This window comes from Tachysurus vachellii, chromosome 3 (assembly GCF_030014155.1).
Source record: "Tachysurus vachellii isolate PV-2020 chromosome 3, HZAU_Pvac_v1, whole genome shotgun sequence".
Taxonomy (NCBI): domain Eukaryota; kingdom Metazoa; phylum Chordata; class Actinopteri; order Siluriformes; family Bagridae; genus Tachysurus; species Tachysurus vachellii.
In genome coordinates this window covers 5,764,373-5,778,371 of record NC_083462.1, presented here as the reverse complement: position 1 = coordinate 5,778,371, position 13,999 = coordinate 5,764,373, and the positions used below count along the sequence as shown (strand labels likewise).

The window sequence follows — 13,999 nt, the reverse complement described above, 5'->3', positions numbered from 1 at the left end:
AAATGTTTAAATGTAATATATTTTTCTCCTGGTCCTTATTTTAAATGGGTCATAAAAAAGTTCAATAATTATCAATATCGACAGATATGAAATACTGATATCGTGATACAGTTTTCAGCCATATCGCCCAGCCCTATTCCACACTAATTTAAAACATAACAATATAAATAACAAAAATATAAAATACAACATTACACGCTAACTCAAAACATTACAATATAAACTACAGCAATAAAATATAAACTACAACATTCCAGGCTAACTCAAAACATCACAATATATGTTACAACACTAAAATATAAACTGCAACCTTGACTAGACAATAATATACACAGGTCAACATAAAAAGGTTTGTAAGACAAGAACAATGTACCTTCAATACACAACAACTAGAATTTCAAGCCAAACTCTAACCATAACAAATTAAACTACAATGTTTCAATGCAAACTACAAATGTTTCTGTACAAACTAAAGCATCAAAGCTACACTATAGCACTGAAATTTTAAATACAACTTCCCGACATAAAGGGAAACATTCCAATATAACCTTTATCAATAAACTAACACTAAACTAAACAAATCTAAACTACAAAACGTGCAATACAGAAACTACCAAATTTCTACTCAAGCTTTATTGTCGTCCTTCCACATACACAGTATACAAAAGAACAAAATGGCGTCTCTGTGATCCGTCTCACCTGTACGTTCCTCTTGGTGATCTGCTGGCTGATGTGTACTTTCCCTGCGCTAAGCTCGACACCCGACAGCGACACCAACGCCTCTCCGATCACGTCATCGCGGGCAAATCGGTCGAAGCTCAGCACCAGGAAGTGCAGTGTAAGGTCAGCCAGTGCGCTGAAGGAAACACCGTAGAAGGTGAACGTCTCGTCAAACGACGGCTCCAGGGTCTTCCTCATCACACGGGTCTTTACATGGTGTTTCTTCTCAGGCAGGATGCTCATCTTCACGTATGGATCTGAGCTTCCCGTCTGCTCGTTAACAGCCGGGAGACCTCGCGCACCTACAATTGTCACCACCAATGCCTTTTTGGGAAAGTTGTAGTCAATGGCGAGGTCTAGGGTGCCTAACGAGGGCGACTCGAGGATGAACGGAGTCGGGGTCTTACTTGCCGAGTCGCAGCCGCTGCTTTCAGAGCAGCAGTAATTTGCCCGGATTGGCAGCGCTCGCTCCAGCTTTGGTGGTACCAGGTGGTTCATCTGCAAATGCGCATGACCCTCAATGTCAGAGTCGTGATTCCGTTGCCATGACGATGACCTCCGGCCTACTCTTATGATCTTGTTGGCGTTGCTGAGGGTTTCAGGGTAGATGCTGATGCCCTTAAGCATGTGGATGAACTTTAACGGCGGGTCAGTGGGCGAATCAAACGGGCCGTTGCTCAACTTAAACGTCATCCTGCGATACTGACGCTGACAGCAAGTCCATAGGAAGATGGCCACCGTCACCGTGACGACCAAAACCCCTGCACCAAGAAATCCCGCCAATACTGGGGACACCTCTGCATTAGAGAGAGAAAGACATAGAGGTTACATATGAATAATTTTCTTGGTCACAGTCACAAGCTGAAAGCAGATCGTCATAGTAAGATGATGTTCACCATAACCCACAACCCCCAGTGTTCCACTGCAACAATGTCATCATATCGTATTCCAAAAATTAAATGGAAATCAAAAGCACTTTCACTGATCCAGTTAGTAAAGTGTGTTTACTGGTGTACAGTTTAGAGGGTAGAAGGGAAATATATATAGATATTCCTTTTAGTTCTTTCTTTATTCCTCTCTGGTCTCTAGGCATTGTTACTTTATGACTCTGCACTGGAACCGTTGCAGTGACTACAGTCTGAGCTATCTAACAACACTCAAAAATACTGCACTAGCATACAACACAAAATGATCCACGCTAACATATAACACACCAAGCTAATACACCACACTCCATGCTAACATACAACACACTAAGCTAATACACCACGATCCACGCTAACATACAACACACTAAGCTAATACACCACACTCCATGCTAACATACAACACACTAAGCTAATATACCACACTCCATGCTAAAATACAACACACCAAGCTAATACACCACACTCCATGCTAACATACAACACACTAAGCTAATACACCACGATCCACACTAACATATAGTACAACACACTAAGCTAATACACCACGATCCACGCTAACATACAACACACTAAGCTAATACACCACGATCCACACTAACATATAGTACAACACACTAAGCTAATACACCACGATCCACGCTAACATACAACACACTAAGCTAATACACCACGATCCACGCTAACATACAACACACTAAGCTAATACACCACGATCCACGCTAACATACAACACACTAAGCTAATACACCACGATCCACGCTAACATACAACACACTAAGCTAATACACCACGATCCACGCTAACATACAACACACTAAGCTAATACACCACGATCCACGCTAACATACAACACGACATTTCGCCCCCTAGTGACAGTCGCACGTAATGTGCAATATGATCGTGCAGACATCAACATGGGAGAGAAGCGTAATTCTCGCGGTCTCCGAACACCCGTTACTTTATTATCCAACTCTTGAATCATACAGAGATGCTTACAGGAAAAATGAAGCATGGAAGCGTGTTGCCGAGATTGTCGGTCTTTCAGGTGTGTTGTATTTGCAAAATGTGCTAAATGTTTGCAAACTTAATTAGCCTGTTATTCTCCCTCCATTTATCATGGTGAATGAAGTTAGGAGTACAAACAATCAATGCAATCCAGAAAGACCGCGAATAATTTTTGAGGAAACATGGGAACAACATTAAAAAAAATACAATATAAATATTAATAATTTATTACTTTTTTATCAATAACAATGTATTTAAAACAAAAAGATTGTTTTTGATAAAGTTTAAAAATTACTAAAGTTTATATTAATACTTTTTAATAATTCTTATAAGAATCTTAATAATTCTTATCACCTCGCACACACATTGGACAACATTGGAATACATCACATCCGGTCGGCATATAGGATGCGGTGTAGTCGCACAAGTTCAATTTTTTAACGGATCCAACGCTCAAAACGGATCCGAAAATTACGGATCCGCAGATGGTCGGCACCTCACGCAGCGACCTTGCGACTCTCCATAGGAAATGAATGACTTCCGATTTATCTGCGATCGTTTGTCGTGTGCAGTGTGAAGGCGGCTTAAGCTAATACACCACGATCCACGCTAACATACAACACTCCAAGCTAATACTCGACATTCCACGCTAGCATGCAACACACCAAACTAATCTAAAAAACACCAAGCTAATACTCCACACTCCACACTCGTGCACAATTGTGCTGGCTAACATAATCCCTCAACAATACACTAAAACACACTCGCCAGTGAGAGAGAGAGAGAGAGAGAGTCAGCATCTCAGCAGTTCTATGTGTGACAGAGAGATAAGTCACCCATGTTTGCATTTGTGTGTGTGTGTGTGTGTGTGTTCCTGTGATTTCAGTTTCTCTACAAAGTTCTCTCTTCCACACAGGAATGCAGCACCTCATATTGAGTGTCATCACTCATGATGTTAGCATGATAGTAGCTATAACCTTTTACTACTTTACTGTTCTGTACTGTTCCTTTAACCTTAACAACCGGTTGAACATTTCTGCATTTCTCCCTTTCAAGCGTCACTAAAAGAGGCGAGACTGCACACTTAACCCTCCGAGCTGTTTCCTGGCTTTCAGGGCGGATGTTAATGCTGTTTAATGGGACGGGTGCTGAGAGCAGCGGTTCTCTTTATGCTCTCGGACGGCCAGTGAAGAGCGGCGCGTTCTGTCTGAGGATCATTTCCCATAAAAACACCTTATATTTACTGTTACAGCAGTAGTGTAGGTCTTATTAAATATCAGAAATTAATACATACGAGACATTTGTGTAGGTGCAGCTGTAATGTGGCTCATTTATATTAATTTATGTATAAATACTCTTTTTGTATTTCTCGGGAGTTTTAATAGCTGCTATAACGTAAGAGGTAGCAAAATTACAGCTCCCTTTACACATACAGTGATTTTATATCAATCTATAAAGTCGTCAGTATGCGTTCTTACTCCTGGTTGCCATAGTGACATTGTCTAACATTCTAGAGGAAGATTTGTTGTTTGTGTATAAACTTCAGCAGTGTATATCTACGTCATATCATGGATCATCAGTAGTCGAGGAATATGTTAGTTACTACATATATGCATAAAGTTCAACTTTTCTCAACTTTGCCGTTTCGCTGATGAGGCCACGCCCACATCCTGTCTCTGGAAGTCGCAGCTTTCATTGAAAATCAGTGATCATCGATCTCTGTTGCTGCGAGTTGGTGTATGTGTGAACGCAGCATTATAGTTCTTTGATGATCCGTGACATTAAATGTAACCATAAATGGATAAAAAACATGTTTTTAAAGATAAAGTTAAGCCAAATTGCTGCGGTATAAAAGGAATAAAACACTTCAGGACGTGCTGTAAGAGGAAAATAAACGACATCCAAGGCTTGTTTTCATGAAAATTCCTAGTGCAAAGAGCTGCTCATATATAGTGACGAAATTCTCTTTTAAAATTAAAGAGAAGATCCCGACACAATATATCCTCAAATATCTTAACATACAGACAAAGTGAAGGATTACAATAGACCAGATTGTAAAAGCGCCCCTATATTTTTTTATTCAACAACCAATCACAGTCTTCAAAAGCATGTGTCATACCTAGTAACAGGTTAAGCCCCGCCTCCTCTCTAAGATAAAAAGGTTGTTGTATTGTCCTTGCCCAGAGCTGCTCTGTGATTGGTCCTGAATCACTCTTAAGATAAGATTCCTAGATCAAAAATGAATCAAAAATAGATTAAAATCCTAGATTTTAAGCAAAATTATGAGCTGTCAGAAACCATTCTTAGGATCTTTATGAATGCGGACATGGATGATAACAGAAACTCTGCATCAGGTCCTTTATAGTTTTCCTACAGCAGAACATCCTGAAGTGTTTTATTCCCCTTACTCATCAACCCAATCACAGGAATTAGTCGGCTAACTAACTAGCTACTGAAGTCTCTATGTTTTATATATATATATATATATATATATATATATATATATATATATATATATATGTATGTATATATAAATGAATAATAAACATATATAATATACAGTTATTTAGTTTAGTTTATGTCTGGTATGTTTAAAGCAGCCCCTTGCAATAAGACGTCCAGTTTTGTCCAGTCCCACTGCATCACCTTCGTTTCTCAGTTTCCTTCCATATCCCAACTCCCCTTTACTCCCCTTTATCTCTCTGTCACTCGTCTTTCCCTCCATGCCGTCCTTCCTTGGGTCGCCGTGGTAACAGCTGTGCTGTTACGGTCATAGCGGTGACAAGCTGATTGAAATTCTGTGCTGAGCTCCACTTTGGTGCTCTGATGAGAATAGGATGTGTCGTAAAAAAAAAAAAAAAAAAAACAACTCAGCACAAGACGTTTTTAAAGAAGCCAGTAAAGCAGAACATGACACAAAACCGAGAACTTTACCCTAACATAGTGGATGGTGATAATAAAGAGAAGAGCCAGAGTTGCAGCAATAAGGCTTAATATACTGACTAGGAAATCATGCATGAATCAAAGTGGGCGTGGCCTACGTGCTTGGCAGCCATACCATTCAAGAGAAATGTTAAAAAAAAAAAAAAACAGTTAAAAGATACAAGGCAAGTTTACTCTCAGTGTATCAGTGTAAAATCCAGAATGCTGATTAAACGCTTAATAATTTATTAAACAGCAGACTAATGAGCCAATCCTAGCACAGGAGGTGAGATTCAAAACAATATATCCGTAAACTAAATCATATCACCAGGCTCTGTCCCAAATCACATACTTACACACTATTGTAAGCAGTACCTTCAAGAACCTGAATGATTTGCTTATTCAACCATAAAAAAGTGTTGAATGTTAAGCGGCGTTCACACTGCAAGTCTTAACGCTCAATTCGGATATTTTGCTCAGATCTGATTTTTTTTGTTTGGCTGTTCACATTACCTTTTAAAATGTGGCCTATATCAGATACCAGTGTGAACTGTTTGCTGTTTCGAACTGACCCGCATGCGCAAACGAACAATAACAATGACGTCACACGCAGCATGCCGTTGCGCTAATGTTGGCGAGGTTATGGAGGAAGTAAGCATTTTCGCTTTTCTTTCTAAATGTTTGTGTAACGGCAGCACAGAGACGCAGTGTTTTGAAAATTCTCAGATGTCGAGGGCAACTTTTGATTATTTGATCCATTTTGTAGGTGTAGTCACGTTTGTGTTCATACTCGCCAGCGCATAATTGTGTGACGAATGTCGATGTAGATTGACGTAAAAGTCGCATCAAATCCGCCTTGGTTGTTCACACTGTGGCCACATTGGAAAAAAATCAGATTTGGGTCTGATTCAGGACCACATATGGAAGTGGTCTGAATCTGATTTGAAAAAATCAGATCTGGGCTAGATTTGAGTGTTCACACTACTCCTGAAGAAGTCTGACCTGGTCACTTGACCCCCAAAAAAATCAGATTTGGGCCACTTTTACTTGCAGTGTGAACGTGGCCTTAGACACTTCATGCACTCGTCACTCAGCTTCGTTTATGTAGCAGAATAGGGGCGGGGCTAACTGAAGATAGATGACAAACCGATTCAAGATGGACGACAAAGCTCCAGCGGACGAGACGTCTTAGAAATGTTGTCGCAAGTAGCTCGTGCACACTGTGTGATTTATTTTATAACATTTGATAATTCAACGTATTCCGCTAAAGCTAGCTGCGTTATGTCACGTAGACACTTTCGACGTTATCGTTCACCGTCGACTGGATGATGCAACCCTTCTAACTCTCATACAGTAGATGCTAGAGCGCATAGTGCACGGTGTATAGTGTGTAATGTGCTGTACATCATTTGGGACGCAGCTACAGACTCGTGGGGAGGTGATGATGTAGAGAACGAGTGGGTAATGAATGAGTGTCCACACCTGTGAGGAACTAAAGATGACTAGCCAAGGCTTAACATAGATAATAATGATAATGTTCATTGAGTCAGATACTTTTTCTTTTGTTCCCAGAGAATAAACACAGACCCTAATCTCTCGCTGCTCGTTCCCTTCATCCCACCAGGTACCATGGTCACGGATATGATGTGGTCAGGACCGTCACTTCCGGTGAGGATCGATCGGAAGCGTAGATCAGTTGTCCGTCTTGCGGCTAACGTTTCCTTTATCGTTGTAATGTGAAGGAGTTTTAGAGTTTCAGTAATGAGAAGTCAATCAGCTGTTCGGCTTAAAATTGACACATCCGGGCTAAAAAAATCCTAGAAATCTGCCTTTGGCTAAACGACTCAGAAGCATGAACATTTTAACTTCATTTTTTAAACAGACCAAATTTAACCTTCTGACATGAACGGAACTGTTAACACCACCACAGATAATCTCTCTCTCTCTCTCTTACACACACAGAGAGAGAGAGAGAGAGAGAGAGAGAGAGACTTGACCCCACCCTACTTCTTTCCACACAAAGGCCGACTGTCTCTCCTCCTCACTTGGTCACTGCGACCCCCTGAGAGACGTCGATGCGAATGATGTCACTGTTTTGGCAGCGTTTTAAAAACCCAGCTGTTTCTGCTGCCTAGATACGACCCCCACTAGGGAGAGACAGAGAGATGGATCAAAATCTACTCCTTCGCTCTGTCGTCTTTCTCTCCATTTCATCAGTCCCTTGCAACCTCACGCTCACTCGCTCACTTTGCTTTTAAGCGACTAGTCAGGCGTTCTGGGTGTAGACAGGGAGGAGTCCTGACACTGATACATTGCTCTTCACGAAGCGTGAAGAAGTTCTTCATTATTTATGGTGTTGTTTTCATGTGAACGAATATTGATTAATACCGAAAGCTCTTTTGCTTCGTTTATTTCCCACCATCGTCCTGAAGATAGACTCGTACAGTAGGTGAACCCTGAGGAGGAACGGAGAGAGCGATGGAAATGTTGGTTTTTACTTCAACATGAAGCCTCGCCCTTTTTCCTGACTTTGTTCCCTCAGTCTACTGTATGGAAAAGATATTCTAGGAAGCGGCGATGGATTTTGGCCAAATATTTCTGTGGAAACAGTAAAGAATGACGAGAGTTTTGACCGCAAGCCTTAACGCGGATCGATCCGATCATCCAAGCGACTGTGAGCAGCAAAAAAAATAAATTAAAGAAGTAAAAATCAACACAGACAGATTCGTGACTGATAAATTTATCCTGCATTCGAGAACTGAGAAGACTGAAAAGAGTGAAAAAGTAAACTGTAATTAGATTCACTGTTCAGCTTCTGCCGCTATCTGGACCACACCCTGCTTTCACATCCTGACACGTGAATTTAAGATCCTACTTACACGTGTGTGTGTGTGTGTGTGTGTGTGTGTGTCCATGATTAAAAAGGATCATCAATCTGCACATCACTGGTACTGGTGTGTGAATCACATGAGAGAATGACAGAGACAGAAAAGAAGAAGTGACGGAGGATGTGATGAGAGCGGAGGAGACTGAAGAGGCATCAGCCCACTCATGGTGTCCTTCAGTGTCCTCACACACACACACACACACACATACACACACAGTCGTTTATCGCTCCATGACACAAGACAGCGAGACGTCTCAAGCATTACACACTCAGTGTTTTTTTGTTATAAAGCACCTACATGCTCTACATCTACACTTAACCCGAGATAAACCGTGATTACCCACAATGCCACGCTGCATCTCTCTCCACACAACATGTGCTTATGTGAGCGTCTTTGCGTTGGCACGCACTCTTGCTCTCACAGCACACACAAAGAGGCTTCTCACCGTCACACCACATGTCATAACATTACAATTCAACCCGTTGTTGCCCTGCTGCACCTACTAAACACACACAAACGCGCACACACACACACACACACACACACACACACACTGCTGTGACTTCCTAATTAATAACAATGAGACATTATTTCAGACATTATTTCATAGATTTAAATATTTAATAGTCAATAAAGTTCATCCATCTGTTCCATACATCCCTCTATTTATCCACTCATTTTATCAGTTTCTTACCTACAAATGTATCCATCTATCCATCCATCTGTTACATCCTTATATCCATCCACTCATTTATCTGCTCCATACAAAAACCTACCCCTCCGTCCATCCATCCATCCATCTGTTACATCCTTATATCCATCCACTCTTTGGTCTGTTACTGATCTAAAACTCCATCCTTCTATCCATTCTATCCATCCACTCATTTATGTGTTCCATACCATAAACCCACCCATGCATCCATCTACCCACCCATCTGTTACAACCTCTTGTCTAGCAATCCATCTGACTACTCTTTGATCTATCAATCATCCATCCATCCATCTGTTACCTTCATCTATTCAACCACTTATTTATCTGTTCCATACCAAAAAGGTACCCATCCCTCCATCCATCCATACATCCCTCCATCCATCCATACATCCATACATCCATCCATACATACATCTACCCATCTGTTACATCCTTCTTTCTATGCAACCTTCTGACTACTCTTCCATCTATCAATCATCCATCCACCCAACCATCCATTTGTTATATTCTTCAATCGATCCATCAACAGATCTGACTACTCATCAATTCATCAATTTATTCCCCATCTCATGCATATTCTCCTGTCCACCATCCATCCATCCATCCATCCATCCATCCATCTAGCCATCTTCCCTCACATATATTCCCCCATTGATTCAGTATTTAGCAATTCATTCTCATCACATGACCTAGGGTTGATGCTGATCCAGTTTTTTTAATGACAGTCGCTTCCTTGCAAGGTCAAAGTCGGTTAAATCAATACTGATGTTGTGCGATACGATATGATTTTATTGGATTGGACTTGGTTTGACAGCTGAAGCATAAAAAAAGCCTCAGTGGTGTTAAGTTCAATCCGGGACAAGCAGCAATCAGACGTCGATTCAATTAGCACTAACTCCCGGAACGAGCCCAAGACAAATAGTTTCTGTGAACACATCAATAAAAATGACTTCCCAGAAATCCACATAAAGTCACATGACAAAGTTTCATGCCACACTATGTTCTGGGTTTGACTGTCATTATCGTACTGGAGAATATTACAAGATTTTACCCCCTCGTTCGTTCAGAATGAAATACGTTCGTTTTTCCCGTCTCATTTGCAGATAACTATTAAAGCTCAGAGAAGCCTTCTCTTTTTTTGGTGATATTTCCTCCAGGCAACATCCACATCACAACAGCTCTAAAACTCAGTGCTTAAAATACTCACACACACACACACACACACACACACACACACACACACACACCAGTCAACAAACGCATCACCCACGGTCTGCTGCTCCACGCCTAAAGAATCATACTGAAAAAAACATCACCAAATGCTACAATTATTCGACTCTGTATGATCCATTTTATATATCTATAAACAGCTCTGTCGTATTCTTGATTCTGATTGGTCAGAAGGTGTTGATTCATTTTCTCATTTCTAACAGCGGAAGTGACAACAGTTCAGCTGTTAATTCAAATCACAGGTTTACATAAACACAATCAATCTTATTTTGTTGTTGTTTCTATAGTAACAGCACAATCAGAGGGACTCGGAGGATGTCGGACACGGCACGTGATCCAAGTCTAATTATACAGGGATAATTAAACGATGTTGTTTATTTAGCAAAGAAAACTGTTGATAAAGTTTTATAGGTTTTAGAAGAGAAAACAGTGAGGATGCTGATGACAGGAAGGTTTATAGGTGTCTGTTTAAACAGCAGGAACTGTTAGCAAACTATCGCGGTATGAGACCAACAATACACTTTCAGGATGTAAGGATAAGTTATCTGAGAATAATTCACTTCAACCAGGCAATAATCCGTCTGCTTTATCACAACACAACAACACTGATACTTTTCCCAGAACAGCACCACACCTAAGTGTCTATTCTGTACAAGGGCTTAAAGACAGTGCTTCTCTTCTTAGCTTAATATTTTATAATGAGAAAGTTGTGAATGAAAAGAAAACAAGCCTATCTATCTATCTATCTATCTATCTATCTATCTATCTATCTATTTATCTATCTATCTATCTATTTATCTATCTATCTATTTATCTATCTATCTATCTATCTATTTATCTATCTATCTATCTATCTATCTATCTATCTATCTATTTATCTATCTATCTATCTATCTATTTATCTATCTATCTATTTATCTATCTATCTATCTATCTATTTATCTATCTATCTATTTATCTATCTATCTATCTATCTATCTATCTATCTATCTATCTATCTATCTATTGCTTATAATACTGTGACAATAATAATAATAATAATTATTATTATTGTTGTTGTTGTTGTTGTTGTTGTTGATGATGTTGTTGTTGCTAGTGTTTTAACAAACAGTTTAAAGGGTGAGTGTGTTTGATGAGAAGAAGCCTGGAAGCAACATGACATCATCGAGCCAGCCCTTTAAACACACACACACACACCCACCCACCCACACACACACACACACACACACTTTCAGGGCAGTGGACTTAGTGCCTCTGATGTGCAGAGATAATCTCACTATTCAGCATAACAGCTAAATGACACACAGACCTGTGTATCTAACACGGCCCTGTTAAATTCATTCAGATGTTTAAAGAAAGAGGATTAATCCTCTCTCTCTGTCTCTCTCTCTCTCTCTCTCTCTCACACACACACACACACACACACACACACACACACACACACATTACACATATTATAACACAATGTCCTCTTAAGTGTGTCTAGTTACACATTGTAATATTAGGCTTCCTTTTAAAAAAAAAGTCTCTGAAAGTCAATTTATTGCCAGATTTCGAAATTAAATTGATTAAATAAAAGCTAAGGCTCAAGCTGTTCCAACCAAGCAGCCCTCATTAATATTTATTTATTTATTTATTTATTTATTTACATTTTTTTAACAAATGATAACAAAAAAATAATACAATAATAATTAATAATGACATTATTTAATTATGATTATGATGATTATTCTGGATGTAATATAAGATGTTATATGCCTTACCATATGTAGGGCTCAGACTCTCCATCTCAGCCATGATAAATCACTGCGTTCAGCAAATATCCAAAACAAATAAAGAAAAAAGAAATAAAAAATAAAAATAACTCCGCTCCCTAGTTCACGTCCATGGATATATAGATGTTTATATATTTATATACATATATATATATTATATGTTTATCTATAGATGGTGCATGAGCCTGACCGAGCACGAGCGCTCCTTTTCCCCCAAAGCCGCGCGCTGCTCGTGGACGCGCAAGAGAACGCGCACGCGCAATCCTTCTGTCTCTGCTCTGGTCCAGTGATGCTGCAGCGCGAGCTCCCTTCTGCGCTGCCTGAGCCTGAGGACCCCGTGTTAGCTGTCCTGCCTTGCCTGAATAGAAAAATTAAAAAATAAATAAAAAGAATTACGTTCTTACGTTTTTGTTACATAAATAAATAAATAAATAAATAAATTCATGCATTCATAAATAAATAAACAATGTAAATAATTAATAAACTAATACGACCATACGTTAATAAATACATTTATTATTAAATAATTAAATAAATAAATACATTCATTTATAAATTAACTAATAAATAGATAATAAATAAACAATTAAATGAATTAATAATTAATACAGGAATACATTAATAAATACATTTATTAATAAATAAATAAATAAATACATCAATCAATTCATTAATAAATTAACTAATAAATAAATGGTAAATAAACCATTTAATTAATGAATTGATTAATTGATTGATTGATTGATTGATTAACACAATGACCATAAAACATTGTTAGAAAAGTTGCAATAGCTTTTTTGTTATGCAAAAGCTAGTTTTGATATCCTTATTTTTTCCTGCAAATAACCTGGACAATATGTAGAACACGAACAAAAAACAGTGTATTAGACCATGCCTTTAATAAAATATAAATAAATAAAATAATCAGCTGATTTCTGGTCAGAATGCATCTTTTTGTTTGGATAATTCTCCTGTCTTTTACATACACTTCATTTTGTGGGCCACTGAAAAAAGTAATATGTGGTCATTGAGATTTAAGGGAACATATAGTACATGTATACATATTGTTATTACATACAGTAAGACCCAGTTTGCCATGAGGATGCTGTGGACTGGTACTACACAGAAACCCTATGGATGACTGTGGATTGTCTCATTTGAACAGCTTAATTGTTACACTTTGCTAAAAACTATACTGCAAATTATACTGAAGTACAAAATGAACCTGGAGCTCAAATCACTGCTTGACTCAATAGTATACAACTTTATTGTAGTTATTATTTACACTCTCACCTTCTCTAAATCTATATCTATATCTGGAATTCTGTGAAGCTGTTTTGTGATCATGTATATTGTTAAAAATAATAATATCAAATCAGAATACTTTATTTATCCCCTTGGGGAAATTGTATTTCAATTGTAGAAATGCACAAATTAGGATATACGAAAATATCTGTCTTTCTGTGCATTTTATTTTAAAACCTCTATCCTCACTTTAGCTCTTATGAATATGTAAAAAGAAAAGTCAACAACAATGATCAAATTTAATATCAAACGTGCCTATAAATATTTTAGTATATTATTATTATAGATTATTATTATTATTATTAATAATGTTAGTTTTCAGCTGTTTTACAAAAACAGATATTTTACAAAAATAATTAGAAAACTACACTACACTACACTACTACATCTACTTATTTAATCCAGTTATATTATTCCAGTTAAATTTAAATATTAAGTTTCATTAGTTTTCTTTGTTCCTTAATTATTAGTTAATATATTTTATATGTATTTTTATTTATATTATACTGGTGG

The 13,999-nt window shown here is 38.3% G+C and overlaps 1 protein-coding gene across 1 annotated transcript in view; it reads right to left on the bottom strand.

Annotated features, from left to right (window-relative positions):
- syt11a (synaptotagmin XIa) overlaps positions 1 to 12,398 on the bottom strand; it is a 24,348-nt gene extending 11,950 nt beyond the window's left edge. The window contains exons 1-2 of the mRNA XM_060865514.1: positions 12,170 to 12,398; positions 700 to 1,517 (exon numbers count right to left, since the gene is read on the bottom strand). Coding sequence (XP_060721497.1) covers positions 700 to 1,517; positions 12,170 to 12,203 — 852 coding nt within the window. The 5' untranslated portion in view covers positions 12,204 to 12,398. The remainder of the gene's footprint in view (positions 1 to 699; positions 1,518 to 12,169) is intronic.
- Positions 12,399 to 13,999: the final 1,601 nt, after the last annotated feature.